Raw genomic sequence first — 16,259 nt, 5'->3', positions numbered from 1 at the left:
GATAATAGTTTACTGGTCTAAATAGACTGCAGCAGTAAACAGAATATTGGTGCTTGTACAGAGAAATGTAGCAATCATAGATGTGGGCTGATTGGTATGAACAAATATAGTAATGTGCAAAATGACACAAGTGGGGCAATCTTGGACATGCAGGATGCAGCAAAACAACAAAAACAAATGCAAAACAAGTCAATGTGGCAATGTCCAGTAAAAATGTTAGTGAGGCAAGTATTTGCTGTAAAGTGGAAGGTGGTAGTGGGTATTATCAGTACCCGGGATGGTCTATTCCAGTATTCAGAGAGTCCAATACATGGTTAAGCAGAGTCTAATTTCCACCTAGTGTTGTGGACTTTTCAGAGCTAAGAGCGGCGTCCCGATTACCTGTCTGGTCGTCCTGGTTATGCGTGGTCGGTGCCTGGATACTTGTGGATGTGTAGCAGAGAGATGTGGGCATGGGTGGCCTGGTGTGGTTAACTGTGTGACATCGATCTCACACAATGGGGACCTTCAGGAGGTGCTTCCTCTGGCAGTTCAATTGTAGACTGCGGTGTATCAATCCTTCTTGTCTGTTACATCCAGGTACGTTGCTGGCACGGTGTGATGTGGCACGATTTCCCAAATCCTGGGGTTTTGCAGGTTGATTCCTGCTGGGTGTTGGTATAGGTGGTGCTCTGCGTTGATATCGGCTCAGACTGGTGGGTAGCACGGCCTGCTGTAGGTGCGGGTGTATGAGCTAGCTGTGGTATAGTGCAGAGCTTGGTATGGAAGATGTGGATGCAACTCCAACGCGTTTCTGCCCAGCGTGGGCCTTCCTCAGGGAGTATGAGTGGTGCAGGCCGGCCAAGAAAGGGGTTAAGAAGCCATCTTGGATCTGGTGTCAGCGTTTGATTAGCTGTCAGTTTCAGGTATCTGATTAGTTGGTGATCTGGTCACTCATGGAGTGCTTCTCTGATTGGGAGGTATTTGTTACTAGGTAAAGGTTGGTTGCGGTGAGGCAATCGTGATCATGTAGATGGTAAACAGATAAAAAAAAAAAAAAAAAAGAGGACGGGTTGAGAAGCCATCTTGGATCCAGCCAGGAAGGGGTTAAGAAGCCACCTTGGATACAGTGTCAGAGTTTGATTGGCTGTCAGTTTCAAGTATCTGATTAGTTGGTGATCTTGTCACTCAGGGAGCGCCTCTCTGATTGGGTGGTGGTTGTGGCTAGGTGAGGCGGTCAAGTGATCATGCACATTGTAAACAGAAGGAAAAAAAAAAGAAGCAGGGTTTAAGAAGCCATCTTGGATCCAGCCAAGAAAGGGTTAAGGAGCCATCTTGGATCCGGTGTCAGCGTGAGGTGATCATGCAGATTGTAAACAAGAGAAAAAAATAAATAAATAAAAATAAAAGCAGTGGGCTGTGAAGTAATAAGACGCATTGTTGGAACGTATTATATCAAATGTATATACAAATAGTTGTGCTGGGATATGGTTGATAAATGACTGGTTAGAAAGGAGATAGGATACAATGTTGTACAGTAATGTGTGCATTGTACATATGTTGATTATAGGAGGTGGTTGTGCTGTTATGGGATAGGGTGGTGGTGGGGGGTGTATATGTAGTGTGATGTGTAGGTACATTACAGATATTGGCGATGTTGGGTGATGTGTTAGGGTAGTATGTGTGTTAATCTATATATTGGTGGATGCGCTCATAATAGGTACCAGTAGGTGATGTGTTAGGGGGGAGGACTGTTCTGGCACTTATGTGTTCATGTTGGTCTTTGGTTAATGCTTTAGGATACAAAACATCGGATGCACAGATCCCTGTGTAATAATGTTATTACTAAATGAACTTGCGGTATTAACTGCATATCGTAGATCAAATCTCGTTATCTGTATTAAGTCCTTTGGGTGCAAAGGTGTACATAGTGTAAATTAATTTCAACTCTTCTTTATTTATCAACCTGATGTAGTCCCCCCCTCTCCAGTTGGCTTTGACTTGTTTTATGCCTGAGAATTTTAGGCAGGATTGCAGTTGTGGTGGTCTTTGTAGCGTAGTGAGAGTGGGTGTTCAGAAGATCCTTTCCTTATGTTCCTGATATGTTCCCCGGTTCGCACTTTGAGAGGTCTGATCATCCAGTCTATGTACTGTTTTGGACAGGGCCACTCTAATGGATAAAATAGCCCCTTTTGAGTGGCAGGAGATTGTTTCTTTTTTGTTGATGAGTTTGCCATTGGACGTGGATGTTATGGGGAGTGTATTCATTGTGGTGCTGATGTTAGTTGTTTAGCTTGATATACATATACCGCAATGGAAGAAGCTGTTGGGTGGGTGGTGGCCATCTATTGTGGTTTGTATCTTGTTGCGTGGGGGGATGTAGTTATGAACTAATTTATTTTTTATGTCAGGTGCTTTCCGAAAACAATCTTAGGTTTTGAAGGATGAAGGTCTCATCCTGTAGAAGGATGTGCCAGTGTTTTTGTATGATCATGTGCAATTGCTGGGCTTGTTTGTTGTGTTGTGTTATGAAGTAGATGTTTTGATCTTTTGCTGTGTCTGATCTTTCAGTGTACCTTAGTAGTGGTTGTTTATCTGTATTAAGGGTTTTATCGAATGCATCTGAGACAAGTTGTCAGTCATATTGAGTTTCTAGGAATTGGTTTTGGAGTAGTAAGCCTTGTGTTTGGAAATCCTCAATGTTGGAGCAGTTCCTCCTTAGTCTGGGGAATTGGCCTAGTGGTATGTTGTTCAGCCACTTTGGGTGGTGACTGCTGGATGCCAGTATGAAGCTGTTCACGTCTACCGATTTTCTGAATGTGTTGGACTGTATAGTGTTGTTGAGAATGAATATGTTGAAGTCGAGAAATTCTACTTTTTCTTTGCTGTAGGTGGTGGTGAATTTGAGGTTAATGGGGTTGTCATTGATGTAGTTGATGAATTTGTGAAGTGAATCAAGGTCACCTTTCAAGATGAAAAACTGGTAGTCAGTGTATCTGGTCCAGAGGACGAGGTTCGCTTCAAGTGCTACCTACCGGTCTAAGCCGATATAAACGCAGAGCACCACCTATACCAACACCCAGCAGGAATCAACCCGCAAAACCCCAGGATTGGGGAATCATGCCACATTACACCATGCCAGCAATGTACCTGGATGTAACAGACAAGAAGGATCAATACACCACGGTCAGTCTACAATTGAGCTGCCGGAGGAAGCACCTCCTGAAGGTCCCCATTGTGCGAGGTCGACGTCACATGGTTAACCACACCAGGCTACCCGTGGCCATGTCTCTTTGCTACACATCCACAAGTATCCAGGCACCAACCACGCATAACCAGAACGACTAGCCAGGTAAGCGGGACGCCGCCCTTAGCTCTAAAAAATGTCCACAACACTAGGTGGAAGACTCTGCTTAACCACGTTTTGGACTCTCTGAATACCGGAACAGATCATCACAGGTACTGATAATACCCTCTACCACCTTCAACTTTACGGCAAACACTTGCTGCACTAACATTGTTACTGGACTTTGCCACATTTACTTGTTTTGCATTTGTCTTTGTTTTATAAAATCCTGTCTATTGAGACCAGTAAACTATTATCTGGCAACATTTTGGGTCCATTCTTCTTTACACATCACCCAATAATTTGAAACCATATCACTTAGCAATAGGTCTGAGCGTTACACATCCCAATTTTCTAGTATACTCAGAGGGGACAGGTATCCCGACTTGTGGCAGCAGCACTTACCTTAGTTACACAAGCACACACTCTGTGTGCAAGGATATCCATCCCACTATATGCTGTTCAATCTGTCAATATGATGAACGACCCCATGCATTTGGATGCGGCTGGGGAACGACATATCGTGCGGTCGTTCACTGGATTGTGCGGTGTGTACGGACCGCTCAATATGTTGTCTGTCGCATCTTGGGTGGGCTGGGTACAAGGGTCTAATGTGTTCCCAGCTTTAGAACCCTACTTCATTTGGTGGAAGAGTTTTGATTTCATTCGGCCTCAAAATCACATCTACGATCTTCCCAAATGAAAGACATTGTCCGGAAATTGTCATTGTCAAACAGTCTCATTCTCTATAGTGGGTCAGCAAATTCAAATAACTGGTTATCTGGATATCCACTAATCCAGTGGATTATGTTTTGATTAATATAATTTCTTTGATTAACATAATGCACAAAATCTTTCATGTGGAAAAAAAACCTACATCTCACGGGAACAGGATGAGTAAAACTAATTAAAATGATAATCCAACAAAAATGTTTATATCCATTTCAAAATTCTACAGTTTTTATGCCTTGATCAGACCCAAATTAAGATATGGTCAGTACGTTTTATGTTTAACGGCAGCAAACTGTTGAATCTACAGATGTGGATACTTTTGTTGGTACTGGTAGCATTACAGCTCTTTGAAACAATGCTTCATTCCTCCTGAAAAATGATTAAATTAAAATCTAGTGTCTATGTATATCTGTTTATGCCTTTGCACAAAAAAAAATGTGAAAAGAGATAAATTATTGCTTACTCTCCAAACATGTTCTAAAATGGCCTGAACGGATTTGTAGGCATCCCTTAGAAAAGATCATAAATAATTTGCCTATACCCCTTTCACAGAGAAAAACAAATTGCTGGGTTAAACATTTGGACCAAGTAATTTACTGATCAACACTGGTCCTTTTTCTGTGTGAAAGGGTCAACCTAGATCAAACTTCCCGGGACTTTGACCCTGGTTTTTACCAGGGTCGAAGTCCCGAGAACTGCGACCCAGGTTGACCCTTTCACACATAAGAAATACCCGTTTGATCCGCAAATTATCGGGTCCAAATGCTTAACTCGACAATTTGCTTTTCTGTGTGAAGGGGGGTACAGACTGGGTGCTGCAAAAAAACCTGTGCATCAAATTCTGGGTAAAAGCTGTGTTTTTGAGGTATTTCTGTGTGAAAGTGGTATTAATTATAGTGATATTTAAAACTAATTGCTTTCTTGACATAGCATCACACGTATTCAATCTTCTAAATCGGTCATTCAGCATTTTTAAATGGAGAATAATGGTCACTCTGCAGTTTGGTATCATTGTGTGCACCACACTGAACATGGAGCAGAGAAACTAAAAGGAAAGAGTTGTCTGAGGAGAAAATAAAATTATAGACAAGCCTGTTAAAGGTAAAGGCTATAACACCATCTTCAAGCAGCTTAATGTTCCAGTGACATCAGTTGCAAATATTAAGGTGCTAAAACGTGGTCCAGAACCCGGGAAAACCCACTATTATATGTAGTCTGAGAGAAGTTAGTGATTGAATTCCATCCTGAAGTCCATAATCCGGGTTTCCCTGGAAGCAGGGGTGGGTTACACCCTGCACACTGCAGAGAGAAATTAGGTGACCTAGAGTGAGTGGTCAGTGCTCCTGATGCCCGCAAGTGGCCAGGCGATAGTCAGGTCTGTGGAAAGCTAGGTAGTGTTAGGGAGTCCATGCTGAGCAAGGTGAACAACGGGACCAGGGCTACGGTGTGACCATAAAAATATCAACAAGTTGTGAGAGAATAAAGAAGACTCTTACCCTGCAAAACTGCTGGTGTTTGTGCTCCTTTCCACTAAAGTATTTCACAATATACAGTATATATCTGTATTTGTAAATATTCACACACGTGTCCTCAATGACCTAGCATTTTTGCTCCATATGGCACGAGACGCTTGCCACAGGGAGCGAGAAATTTGGCGTCTTATTCGCATCGTAGTTGCTTAAGGTGTACCAGGCAGGTGTACCAGGCACAATAGATTAGTACTTTCATCGCAAAAGAATTGGTATAAATGTGCAAATTAAGCAAAGCAATAAATGGCGCAAGGCATAGAGCGAGTTGCACGCAGAGGTACATGAAACGCCAGCGTCTGTGTTCAGTGTACCCATGCATTGTACATTTGTCACATTAGTGATGCGAACAAGAAGCATATTTAATGAAAAGTCTCTGGCGGGAATCTTGGTGTTGCTAAATCCGTGGCCTGTCAAGTGGTCCTATTTGCCACGTTTTGAGGATAGGTGTACGTGGACACATTTGTAGTCACAAGCTACAAATCTGACCATACCATGTACCAGAGTTCCCCAAACTCCGCCATTACAGTCCAGATGGCTAAATCAAATTGACTAATATACTAATTAAGTCAACCTGGACTGTAATTGGGAAACTCTGCCACATACAATCAAAACATAAGGTAGGTAAGTTTTCCAGGTGCCAGAAAAAGACAAAGTTGTCTTTTTGGTGCTACAAGCCTACGATCAGCTCTAATTGTTACAGCATGGTTGCCGACTTTCTGGCTGTCCCTTATGGGAGGGTAAAGGGGGCATGGCTGGCACAAGAGGGCGTGGCCGGACAGGTGACTGACATTTGTGGACGGGGACGGGGCCACGTTATCACGTCATTTTGGCCCCAACCCTGCTGCACAATGCCGCTTACAGGCATTGTGAAGCAGGGGGCAGGGCCAAAATGACGCGATTCGGCGTGAATCGAGTTATCGGCCCCCTCCCTGGCGGGGGTTTCACAGTTAATCGCGGGAGGCTTGCCTGCTTTTCCAGGGGGCCAGGATCGGCACCCGATTTTCAGTAGGCTCCCGGCCGAAGGATAGGCAAGTATGTGTTACAGTCCACATGAAGAGATACATGCAGACACAAAGAGGTGGTCTATAACTATTGAAAGAATGAGGGAAAGCAAAAGCTATAAAAACTGTGGCTACGATCTCATTTTTCTACATTGAAAATCCATCTTAAAAATGTACCTAGACGGGCTACCCATTGCTCTTCCATGAAAGAGGTCAAATATTCACTATGCTTTGCAGCAGTGGTGCTCAACCTCAAAACAACTCTCAAACAGGTGATGTTTTGAGGATTACAGTCTGTGGAAGCAGGTGGGATAGTTCAAGACCCAGCAAAATTAATTCACAAGTGCATGAGAAATCCACAAAATGTGACCTTTTGGTGGTACTTGAGAACTGGGCAGGGGGCGTTTCAAGAGAGGAGGGGGCCTGTGTGCAGTCTCAGTCCAGCGGCCGGCAGCGTACTGAGCGCAGCGTGGCCAGTGCCGCACTGATAGACTCTGGGCACTAGATAGAGTGTTGCCAGAGTCTATAGCGCAGGCGCAGTTCTCTGGGAAAATGGCCGCGGCGGCCACTTTCCCTGTACTGCGCATGCGCAAAACGACAAGAAAATGGCCACGGTGGCCATTTTCCAGGCGTTTTTACAGCGCTGACACTGGCGCTGACGTGCGACTCCGGAGAGGTAATTACAGTATAATATGGGTGCAAGGTGTGCGGTGCGGGCCGCACACCCTGCACCCATTATAAATACACCCCTGGGACTGGAGTTGAGAGACCCTGCCTTGGCGAATATAAAAATAAATAACTTTATACTACAACTGTCTTCTGTTGGGCAATTTGTAGGGACCACACACATGTGGGGGAAAAGATATGGTATACGCCAACACTGCAGCCGGCAAGTGGTCCACTCTGATCAACCCACATAAAATGGTTTAATAGTGCAAACACGTACTCTTTAACTAATTAGCCCTGCACTATAGTAAGTCATTATTCACACTTACAGCCCTAGGAATCACTTCTATCCACACAATAGATGACATAACTACTGAAAGTGAGGAAAAATAAAATATTACTTATGAATAAGTTACATTTCCCCTTTAACTTTTGCCCAAATACTCTTGAGGTAAGGTCCTTTGAAGTAACATGAAAGGCTCAGCACTCAGGATACCTGGCAGCACAACATGAGTAACAGAGCACTGCACAGAACCAGCATTAGTAGAGAAAATATCGATATAAATAATAAGGCGCTGTCAAGAGTGGTTTGACCAAGCAGCTGCTAAAAGGAGATAGTAAGTTTCTTAAATAGAATAATAGATAGAAACAAAGCAGCGCTGCAATTAGAAATGTTGAAAATTTTAAGATAACCAAATGTCTAATAAATACATCAATAGCTCACAAAAATGTAAAAAATAAAAGATAATGAGATGAAAGCACAAAAATTCAGTTACAGACATGCATGTCAAAATTGTAGGCTCTTGAAAATAGAAAAAAACCCTTAGATGGCACAATATAAAAGTGTACTGAGCAGAGTTCAATAGCTGATTGGAATAGTAATAAAAAGTCGGTGGAATATTACCAGCTCGCAGAGTTCTCCTATATAGATATATAGTCTGTGGGTCTAATGGCTGGCAGTGACCCATACACCGGAGTAATTTCTCTGTAGTACTTAAGCCACTAATTGGATACTTGTGTCCTGCAAGGACCTGTGAGTCTCTTATGCTGATGGTGAGTGGCGTGGTCCCCAATAGATGAGGGTGGCTAGTGTGGAACCCGGTCTTTCAATTGAGGCTCTCTGGCAAATGAGGCTCTTTAGGTCCCAGGCAATAAGGGAAACTTCCAAACAAAGACCAATGGCCGTCGCCGCAACCAAGTGATGCCAATTGCAACTGTGATATCTCCGCAGTGCTACAATAAGTGGATGCAAGTGCCAATTCAGGGTGCCACACCAACGCGTTTCCCTGCTGGATTGGCAGCTTTTTCAAGGTGACTGGGTACAACTCAGTAGAGCTCTTAAATAGTTATATAGTGCTATTCATCTACATTAAAATGAATCCAGCTATGTTCAATCAATCAATTAAACATAAACAAATAAAAACTCATGTTCATAACAAATCCTTTGTTAAAAAACGACAACAGTTGAGAAAACATTCTATAACACAATATATAAATAATATATAAAGGGAGGCAAACCTACAGGCTTAATAATAATTAATAAAACTATACTGAGAAACATCATCCCAATGAATCCCAACTTCATATTTAGAAAAAAAATCGATCATTAAAAACCATGCTCGCCCCCAGTGTTTTCAAATGTGATTCAATTGTGGATACAACAAGTAAGTCCTCTGCCAATTGGTTAGATAGAAAGTTTTTGGGCTATTACAAATGTGGAAGAGGAAACTGTACCACTTGTAAACATGGCCAAAAGAGAACTCTATCAATACCCATTGCGGCAGGAAATAAAGAGTTAAAATTATGTAGTTCTATTATTTGTAACACTGATTGGGTGATCTATCGGTTACAATTTGGATGTAACCTCAATTATGTGGGACGTACTACTCGACAGTCCGTGGCGGGGGAGACAGATTCCATCAACTGTGCCAACAAGAAGTTTACTGGACCTTTCAACTTGATTCCCTTTGTCCGAGAGGCCTAAACGAGGCCTTAAAACTTAGGGCCTGATTAAGACCCGCTCGCAAGTGGGTCAATGTTGCAAAAGTGCGCATGCGCACGACGGAGGCTGCTCCGTCGTGCGCATGCGCGAGACCCGAATAACGATGGCCAAACCGTCGTTATTGGTCTCGCACCAAAGGGGGCGTGCTGTCGATGGTGATTGACAGCATGCCCCCTTTGGTGGGCGTGCCGGGGGCGTGGCTGCCCAGACGGAGGCGTTCCCATGGGAACGCCTACCGTCTGGGGCCGGCCCCACTGACATCACTAGTGATGAGTGCTGACATCACTGACATCACTAGTGGGAGTGCTTTTGGCTCTGATAGAGCCAAAAGCACTCCAGGGCTTGCGGCAGCGAAACCCTACCGCAAGGGTCTCGTCGCAAGCCCGATGAACGCGATGGTCTTGACCATCGCGACCATCATTTTGGCCGCTCGCTATAGCTGTGGGTGGTCACACTGCCGCACTGCACCTGCGCCACCCCCGGAGCGACAGAGAAACTCTTGTCGCTCCGGAGCTCGCTACCAAAGGGGCGGCTGTCGATGCTGATCGACAGCTGGCCCCGTTTGGTAGGCGGGCCAGGGGGGGGGGGGGGGGGGTGGTTTCCAAAATGGAGGTGTTCCTTAAAGAACGCCTACCGTTTTGTGGGCGGCCGCACTAACATCATCAGTGATGTCAGTGGGGAGCTTCCTGCTCCATCAGAGCAGAAAGCTCCCTGGGGCTTACGAGTGTCCAGACCCAACCTTAGGGTCTGGTCGTAAGCCCCGATGGTGATCACCATCGCGACCATCAACCTGGTCGATCGTTAAGCTGTGGGTGGTAACCCACAGCTTAGCGATCGACAAGGAGGTGGTCGTTCAGGATGCAAGCGCCCGCCCTGATTCAGTGCGACTGCTTGCAACTAACGACAGCCTCTGAATGAGGTCCTATATCTCTATATTTATTTTTATTTATTGTATAAATTGTTTACTTAATACCGTATATATACTCGAGTATAAGCCGAGTTTTTCAGCACATTTTTTGTGCTGAAAAAGCACCCCCTCGGCTTATACTCGAGTCATGCCCGCATGGTACGCTGCTGAGTAGCGTACCATGCGGGCCGCGGTGCAGACTGTGTCACTGTGACACAGCCTGCACCGCGTGTGTAGCGCTGACCGGACGGAGTTCGGTCAGCGCTACACACTGCCAAACACACAGCCGCCGGAGCCGGCAGCTATGTGTTTGGTGTAATCAGCAGCCGCTGAGAGTCTGTCAGACTCTCAGCGGCTCCTGCTGCTCCCACTGCGGGAGCCATCTTCCGGCTCCCGCAGTGGGTAATGGGAGAGACGTCGTCATGACGACGTCTCTCCCATTATGCAAAGCGGAGGAGCCTGTAGCAGCGTCGGGACCAGGAGCGGGGTTACAGGTAAGTGTTTTTTTTTTTTACATTTCTTTCTACTGGGGGGGCTACTACCGGGGGGTACTACCAGGGGGGGATATCGCTACTGGGGACACTACCAGAGGGGGGGGATTAATAATGGGGGAACTACCAGGGGGGGATGTTGCTACTGGGGGCACTACCAGGGAGGGGGGGAATACTGGGGGTACTACCAGGGGGGATGTTGCTACTGGGGGCACTACCAGGGGGGGTTAATACTGGGGGCACTACCAGGGGGGGATATTGCTACTGGGGGCACTACCAGGGGGGGGGATTAATATTGGGGGCACTACCAGGGGGGATGTTGCTACTGGGGGCACTACCAGGGGGGGGATTAATACTGGGGGCACTACCAGGGGGGGATTACTACTGGGGGCACTACCAGGGGGGGGATTACTACTGGGGACAGTACCAGAGGGGGGATTACTACCAGTAGCTGCTGCATTTCCCACCCTAGGCTTATACTCGAGTCAATAAGTTTTCCCAGTTTTTTGTGGTAAAATTAGGTACCTCGGCTTATATTCGGGTCGACTTATACTCGAGTATATACGGTAGTTGTTATTGTTCTATGCTACTCCTTTTAGTAATCCCTTCTCACCCATAGGGATTGCCAATTTATAGAGGTTTTTTTTCAACTGCCTTCCCTTTAATATGGCTTTTTTAGGGGCACTTCATTTATCTAGATATGCTACAGTTTTTGTTTTCTCCTCCTTTCTTAAACCTCAATCCTGTATATGTTAACTTATGTGGATCCAGCTCTGGTATCCTTCTTTAGGCTAGCCGGAACTTTAGCCGGTGTTTATTAGACTAGCGAGTGTCAAGATTCATCCCGAATATGGGACACTGTGTGTTTCCTTGGTTACCAAACAAAGGGTGATACGATAGCGCCCTGTGGTACGCGGCATTATCATCAGACGCCGCGTTCCATGGACGTTCCGTGTTACCAACTCCCAGGGCCATTTGTTTTCCCTCACTATTGGCTCCTGGCTGTTTCCATGGCGATAGTGCCATGACAAAGGGAAGCTACTTTTAAGGTTTGCGTTACACGGAGTCATCATACTAATACTTCCGGACCTGCTACTGAGGTCTGGTACGTTATATTAAAATCTACACCCCTTTCTTTAATTGATCTCATCTTGTCAGCACTAGGGGACGAATACGTCATACATGAGCAGACAGAATTTACAGGCTTGCTGATCCCATTAATTGAATACATGTGCCTCACTTAGTAAATCATTTAATTCTATTTTACTTTTATTATTCATTTCCTAAGCCTGTAGGTTTGCCTTCCTTTATATCTTAAAATTATCAACATTTCTAATTGCAGCGCTGCTTTGTTTCTCTCTATTAGTAGCGAAAATAAAATGGAACGCCAGAAGAAGTATAACAGATTTAGAGGTCTATTTATTAATAATGGGGACAGTGTCGCAATTATTAATATGTATTGCAGGGGATATCTTAATTTCAAATTAAAATATCCGCGCTATGTACTAAACTGAACCCGCACGGATAGCTTGTCCTGCGGTTACTTCCCCGGCATTTTAAAGAAGTCTTTTACTCCTCTGGGGAAATCCGATACTGCACATGTGCACAATGTCAGTTTCTGCTGCCGGACAGAGGCTGCAGGTGGGGGATCAGTAGATCTCTTTCCTGCTAGTAAACCTCCATAGGCTTAAAGCGATTCACACCATCTGAATATGGTGCAAAGCTTTTCAAATTTTGGCACCAGAGCCGTAACTAGATTTTTTTAGTGCCCTCAGCCAGAAAGAGCTTTGCCCACCCATTAGCCAGCCTGCCACAAATTTAAAGCACTTACCGTCCGCCACTGCGGCTGTTCCGGTAAGGATCGGGAGGATTAACACTACTTGTTAGAACCTCCGGAGCTCCGCCTCCCTTGCTGCATTTAGCAGTCGTGATGACATCACGCCGCGCGCTCCCGCTCTCTGCGTCCCTTCATTTGAACTGAAGAGCAGAGGAGAGGACTGGGTGCGAGCGGCACTGCAGGAGGAGAATGAAGCTAAGCAACTAGCAGTAGCAGATGGAGGTAAGTATGCACTGCGCTCGGCTGGGCTGGTGGCTGCAGAGACACAGGATTAGAGACACAGGGGGGAGGTTGGCTGGCTGACTATGACACAGGGGGGAGGCTGGCTGATTATGACACGGGGGGAGGCTGGCAGATTATGACACGGGGGGGAGGTTGGCAGATTATGACAAGGGGGGGGGGCTTACTGATTATGACACAATGGGGGGGCTGGCAGATAATGACACAGGGGGGGAGACTGGCTGACTATGACACAGGGGGGGAGGCTGGCTGACTATGACACAGGGGGGGAGGCTGGCTGACTATGACACAGGGGGGGAAGCTGGCTGACTATGACACAGGGGGAAGGCTGGCTGATTATGACACAATGGGGGGGGGGCTGGCAGATTATGACACAGGGGGGGAGGCTGGCAGATTATGACACAGGGGAGGGAGGCTGGCAGATTATGACACAGGGGGCGAGGCTGGCAGATTATGATACGGGGGGGCTGGCTGATTATGACACAGGGGGGAGGGCTGGGTGATTGCTTCACACACGGTGGAGGCTGGGTGATTGCTTCACACACGGGGAGGCTGGGTGATTGCTTCACACACGGGGGAGGCTGGCTGGCACATGGGGGGAGGCTGGCTGGCACAGAGTGAGGGGGAGGCTAAAGGACACAGGGGAGGATTTGAGGCTGAGAGACACAGGCAGGGGCTGGAAAGGCAGGAGGCAGGAAAGATGGGGCAGGAGGCTGGAGGAGATACAAGGGGCACGAGTCTGGTTGAACCTCTGTTGTATTATGATGACATTGGTTATATTTATACACAAACCGGCATCTGCTGTACCATGTGATCTCCTACATGAATAGTGAATACCAACTAAAGAGACACCATCTGCCCATGGAGGATCAGTTTCCTCAGAGGTTCCACATTGCAGAGAAACCACCATATAGGTATGGTGTATTTGGAACGGAATGTAGAGGAATGCTCCCATAGTGATGAGAAATGGGTGTAGTGTCATGATGACACTCCCATTTCGAGTAACCACGCCCCTCATGATGCGCAGCAGCGCCTAATATTTTTGGCGCACACATACTGCCCCTTTCACATATAATTTACACTTGTACCGCTGATGGTAACATAAGTTCAGGGAAGGGGTTGGAACCGAGACAACCAATTACTAGTTTTGCCTATGAATGGACAGGCACGTCTGTGTTTCTGCAACCACTCCCCCGTCACCACCCCCAACGTTCATGGCCTGTCACTCACTCTGTGATGGATTCTACAGTGTGCCTGTAATCGCCGTGCATGCACAGTGCATACGTAATACGCAGCAATTGGCTGATCTGTGTACGCTGTTGCAATTGCAATCCATGCTGAATCAGGTCCATAGTGTAAATCAGAAATTGCTTGGCAGATACTGTACAGTAGCTCCATCTTTAAGGTGTCTGACTGCCATGTGAGAGGTGATTGGTTTGAGTCCCGGGTGTGACAGTATTTTGAAATGTGTGTGTTAAATGAGAGGATATGACATAACATACATTCATAGCATACATTCATAACATACATTCATAACATACATTCATAACAATATGGAAAAACTGCAGTTTCTACATAGTTTTATGAAAATAAAAATGCTTGATATAGATATAGAGGAAAGTGCACAACATTATTTGAAGATTACATCACATTAAGAGACAGGAACGTGAGGATGTTCAGGGCAATTCAGGTACAGATAATATAAGTAAAATGTAAAAAGTTCCAAAAAAATAAATAAACTACTTTGGCTCCGGAAAAAAATAAGAACCCTAAGCTGGCCACTAAAAATTATCTTTCCAATCAGCCAACTAGTTGGCTGGTTGGAAGTAAAATCTAGTAATGTGTGGGAGCAAATGACAATTGTCCATTTGCCCACAAATGCTGTAAAACAGACAAAAACGGTCAGAGACAACTTGGTTAAGTCTGATTGATTTAACCAACTTGTATTAAAGACAGTTTTTGCCACATACTGTACATAACGGTTAATAAATAAATAACACTGGTATGATATGTGGTAAACACCTAAGGGAAATGTATCCTAACCTTTGCGCTCTGCACCATGGCATCTGAGAGATCCTCTATCTCATCTTCACTACTGAATACGGTCTCAAAGTCCTGGTAACTCCACCCATCAAAAAGGATCCGCGGTACTGAAATACAGATGACGCAATAAATAAAACTGTACCAAGTACTTAGGCACAGACTTACATGCAATCTACCACATTAATCATGCTCACAAATCCCTACATTACAGCGGTGAACATTAATAGGTCTCCATGCACATTGAACTCCTTGTTGACTACCTATTTTGCAATAAGGTTAGCAGACTCTTCCACATCACAATTTCAGCATCATTTATCCCAAACCACACCATGGTATCTCCTTGAAAATGTGTCATTTAACTTACCGAGTTTTGTCCTTTTTGAATTCTTCTTGATGTCTTTTATCCACCCTAAAGGAAATAACAATTATAAATTATCATTATATGTACACACAATTGGTATTAATATATTGTGGTGGTGCAGGCTAATAGGAAACGATGCCAAGTGACTGGCTATGGCAAAAGGAACTCTACAGTACAAAGACGGTGTATCATTATGTACTAAGGTCCTGATTCAGAGATTTATGCTAATGCAATCGCAACTGCATTCTTTCACGGATCGCAGTTGCTAAAATATGCTAATGCCTTGCAAAGCCGAGAATAGGGACGCCCACTGCTGCCTTCTAACATCCGTCAGACAATGTACAACATCGCAAACATCGGTAATATCGATTCACATGAGGCAGTCACGACTCACGTAAGTCAAGTCTGACCAGCAGCAAACACTGTAGCTCTCCTGACACACAGAGAGCTCTCATTCTGCGAAGGAGATCGCAATAGCTAATTTATGCACGCCTATGATATAGCATTTAAACAGTCAGACACGCCTGCGTTTGCCTAGCCATCCCCAAACACTAACTACCCATCACTCACTTTGTGAATGGATCCTCTGTCTGAGCGCAATCAAAAAACAATTGCTGCATGTGCGCGGTGCCCCCTGCACGTATGCGCCATGGCAAATCAATTGCTCTGTGTTAGCAATTATTATTGCAAACATCTCCGAATCAGGTCCTAAATCGCTACAGTGATGGAGGGTTAAAGCAGCCTCGATGTCCACTTGATGGAGAGGAGTGAAAAAGAGGTTTGTTGTTTTCATAAAGCCAATGTAATTCTGCTGCACAGTTCCTATAATTAAGGCTAATTTATGTCCCAAAGTCTGAGCAATGACTGCTGTATTTGAAGCTAATCCCATCAGATTATATACAATGTCCTGTAACGAATATCTGTAGAAACATAGTGTTCTGATGCCATTGCTTATTACCCAGTTTGACTTATTCATTTTTATAGATATTAGCAGTCAATTTGGAAATACTGTAAGTGACGTATATATGGTGCATTGCCCTGTACACCTCTGATTCTGGATGCAGTGGGAATTCCATTGGATTGGGATAGATATATATATATATATATACACACACATACATGCAT

The 16,259-nt window shown here is 45.0% G+C and overlaps 1 protein-coding gene across 2 annotated transcripts in view; it reads right to left on the bottom strand.

Moving 5' to 3' along the window:
- CHID1 (chitinase domain containing 1) overlaps nucleotides 1-16,259 on the bottom strand; it is a 580,147-nt gene that overhangs the window by 523,400 nt on the left and 40,488 nt on the right. For both annotated transcript variants that reach the window (XM_088471050.1, XM_088471051.1), the window contains exons 5-6: nucleotides 15,138-15,182; nucleotides 14,774-14,880 (exon numbers count right to left, since the gene is read on the bottom strand). In XM_088471050.1, coding sequence (XP_088327176.1) covers nucleotides 14,774-14,880; nucleotides 15,138-15,182 — 152 coding nt within the window. The remainder of the gene's footprint in view (nucleotides 1-14,773; nucleotides 14,881-15,137; nucleotides 15,183-16,259) is intronic.

This window comes from Taudactylus pleione, unplaced genomic scaffold (assembly GCF_031769625.1).
Source record: "Taudactylus pleione unplaced genomic scaffold, aTauple2 ptg000109l, whole genome shotgun sequence".
Classification (NCBI taxonomy): domain Eukaryota; kingdom Metazoa; phylum Chordata; class Amphibia; order Anura; family Myobatrachidae; genus Taudactylus; species Taudactylus pleione.
This window is presented reverse-complemented; position numbering and strand designations above follow the sequence as displayed.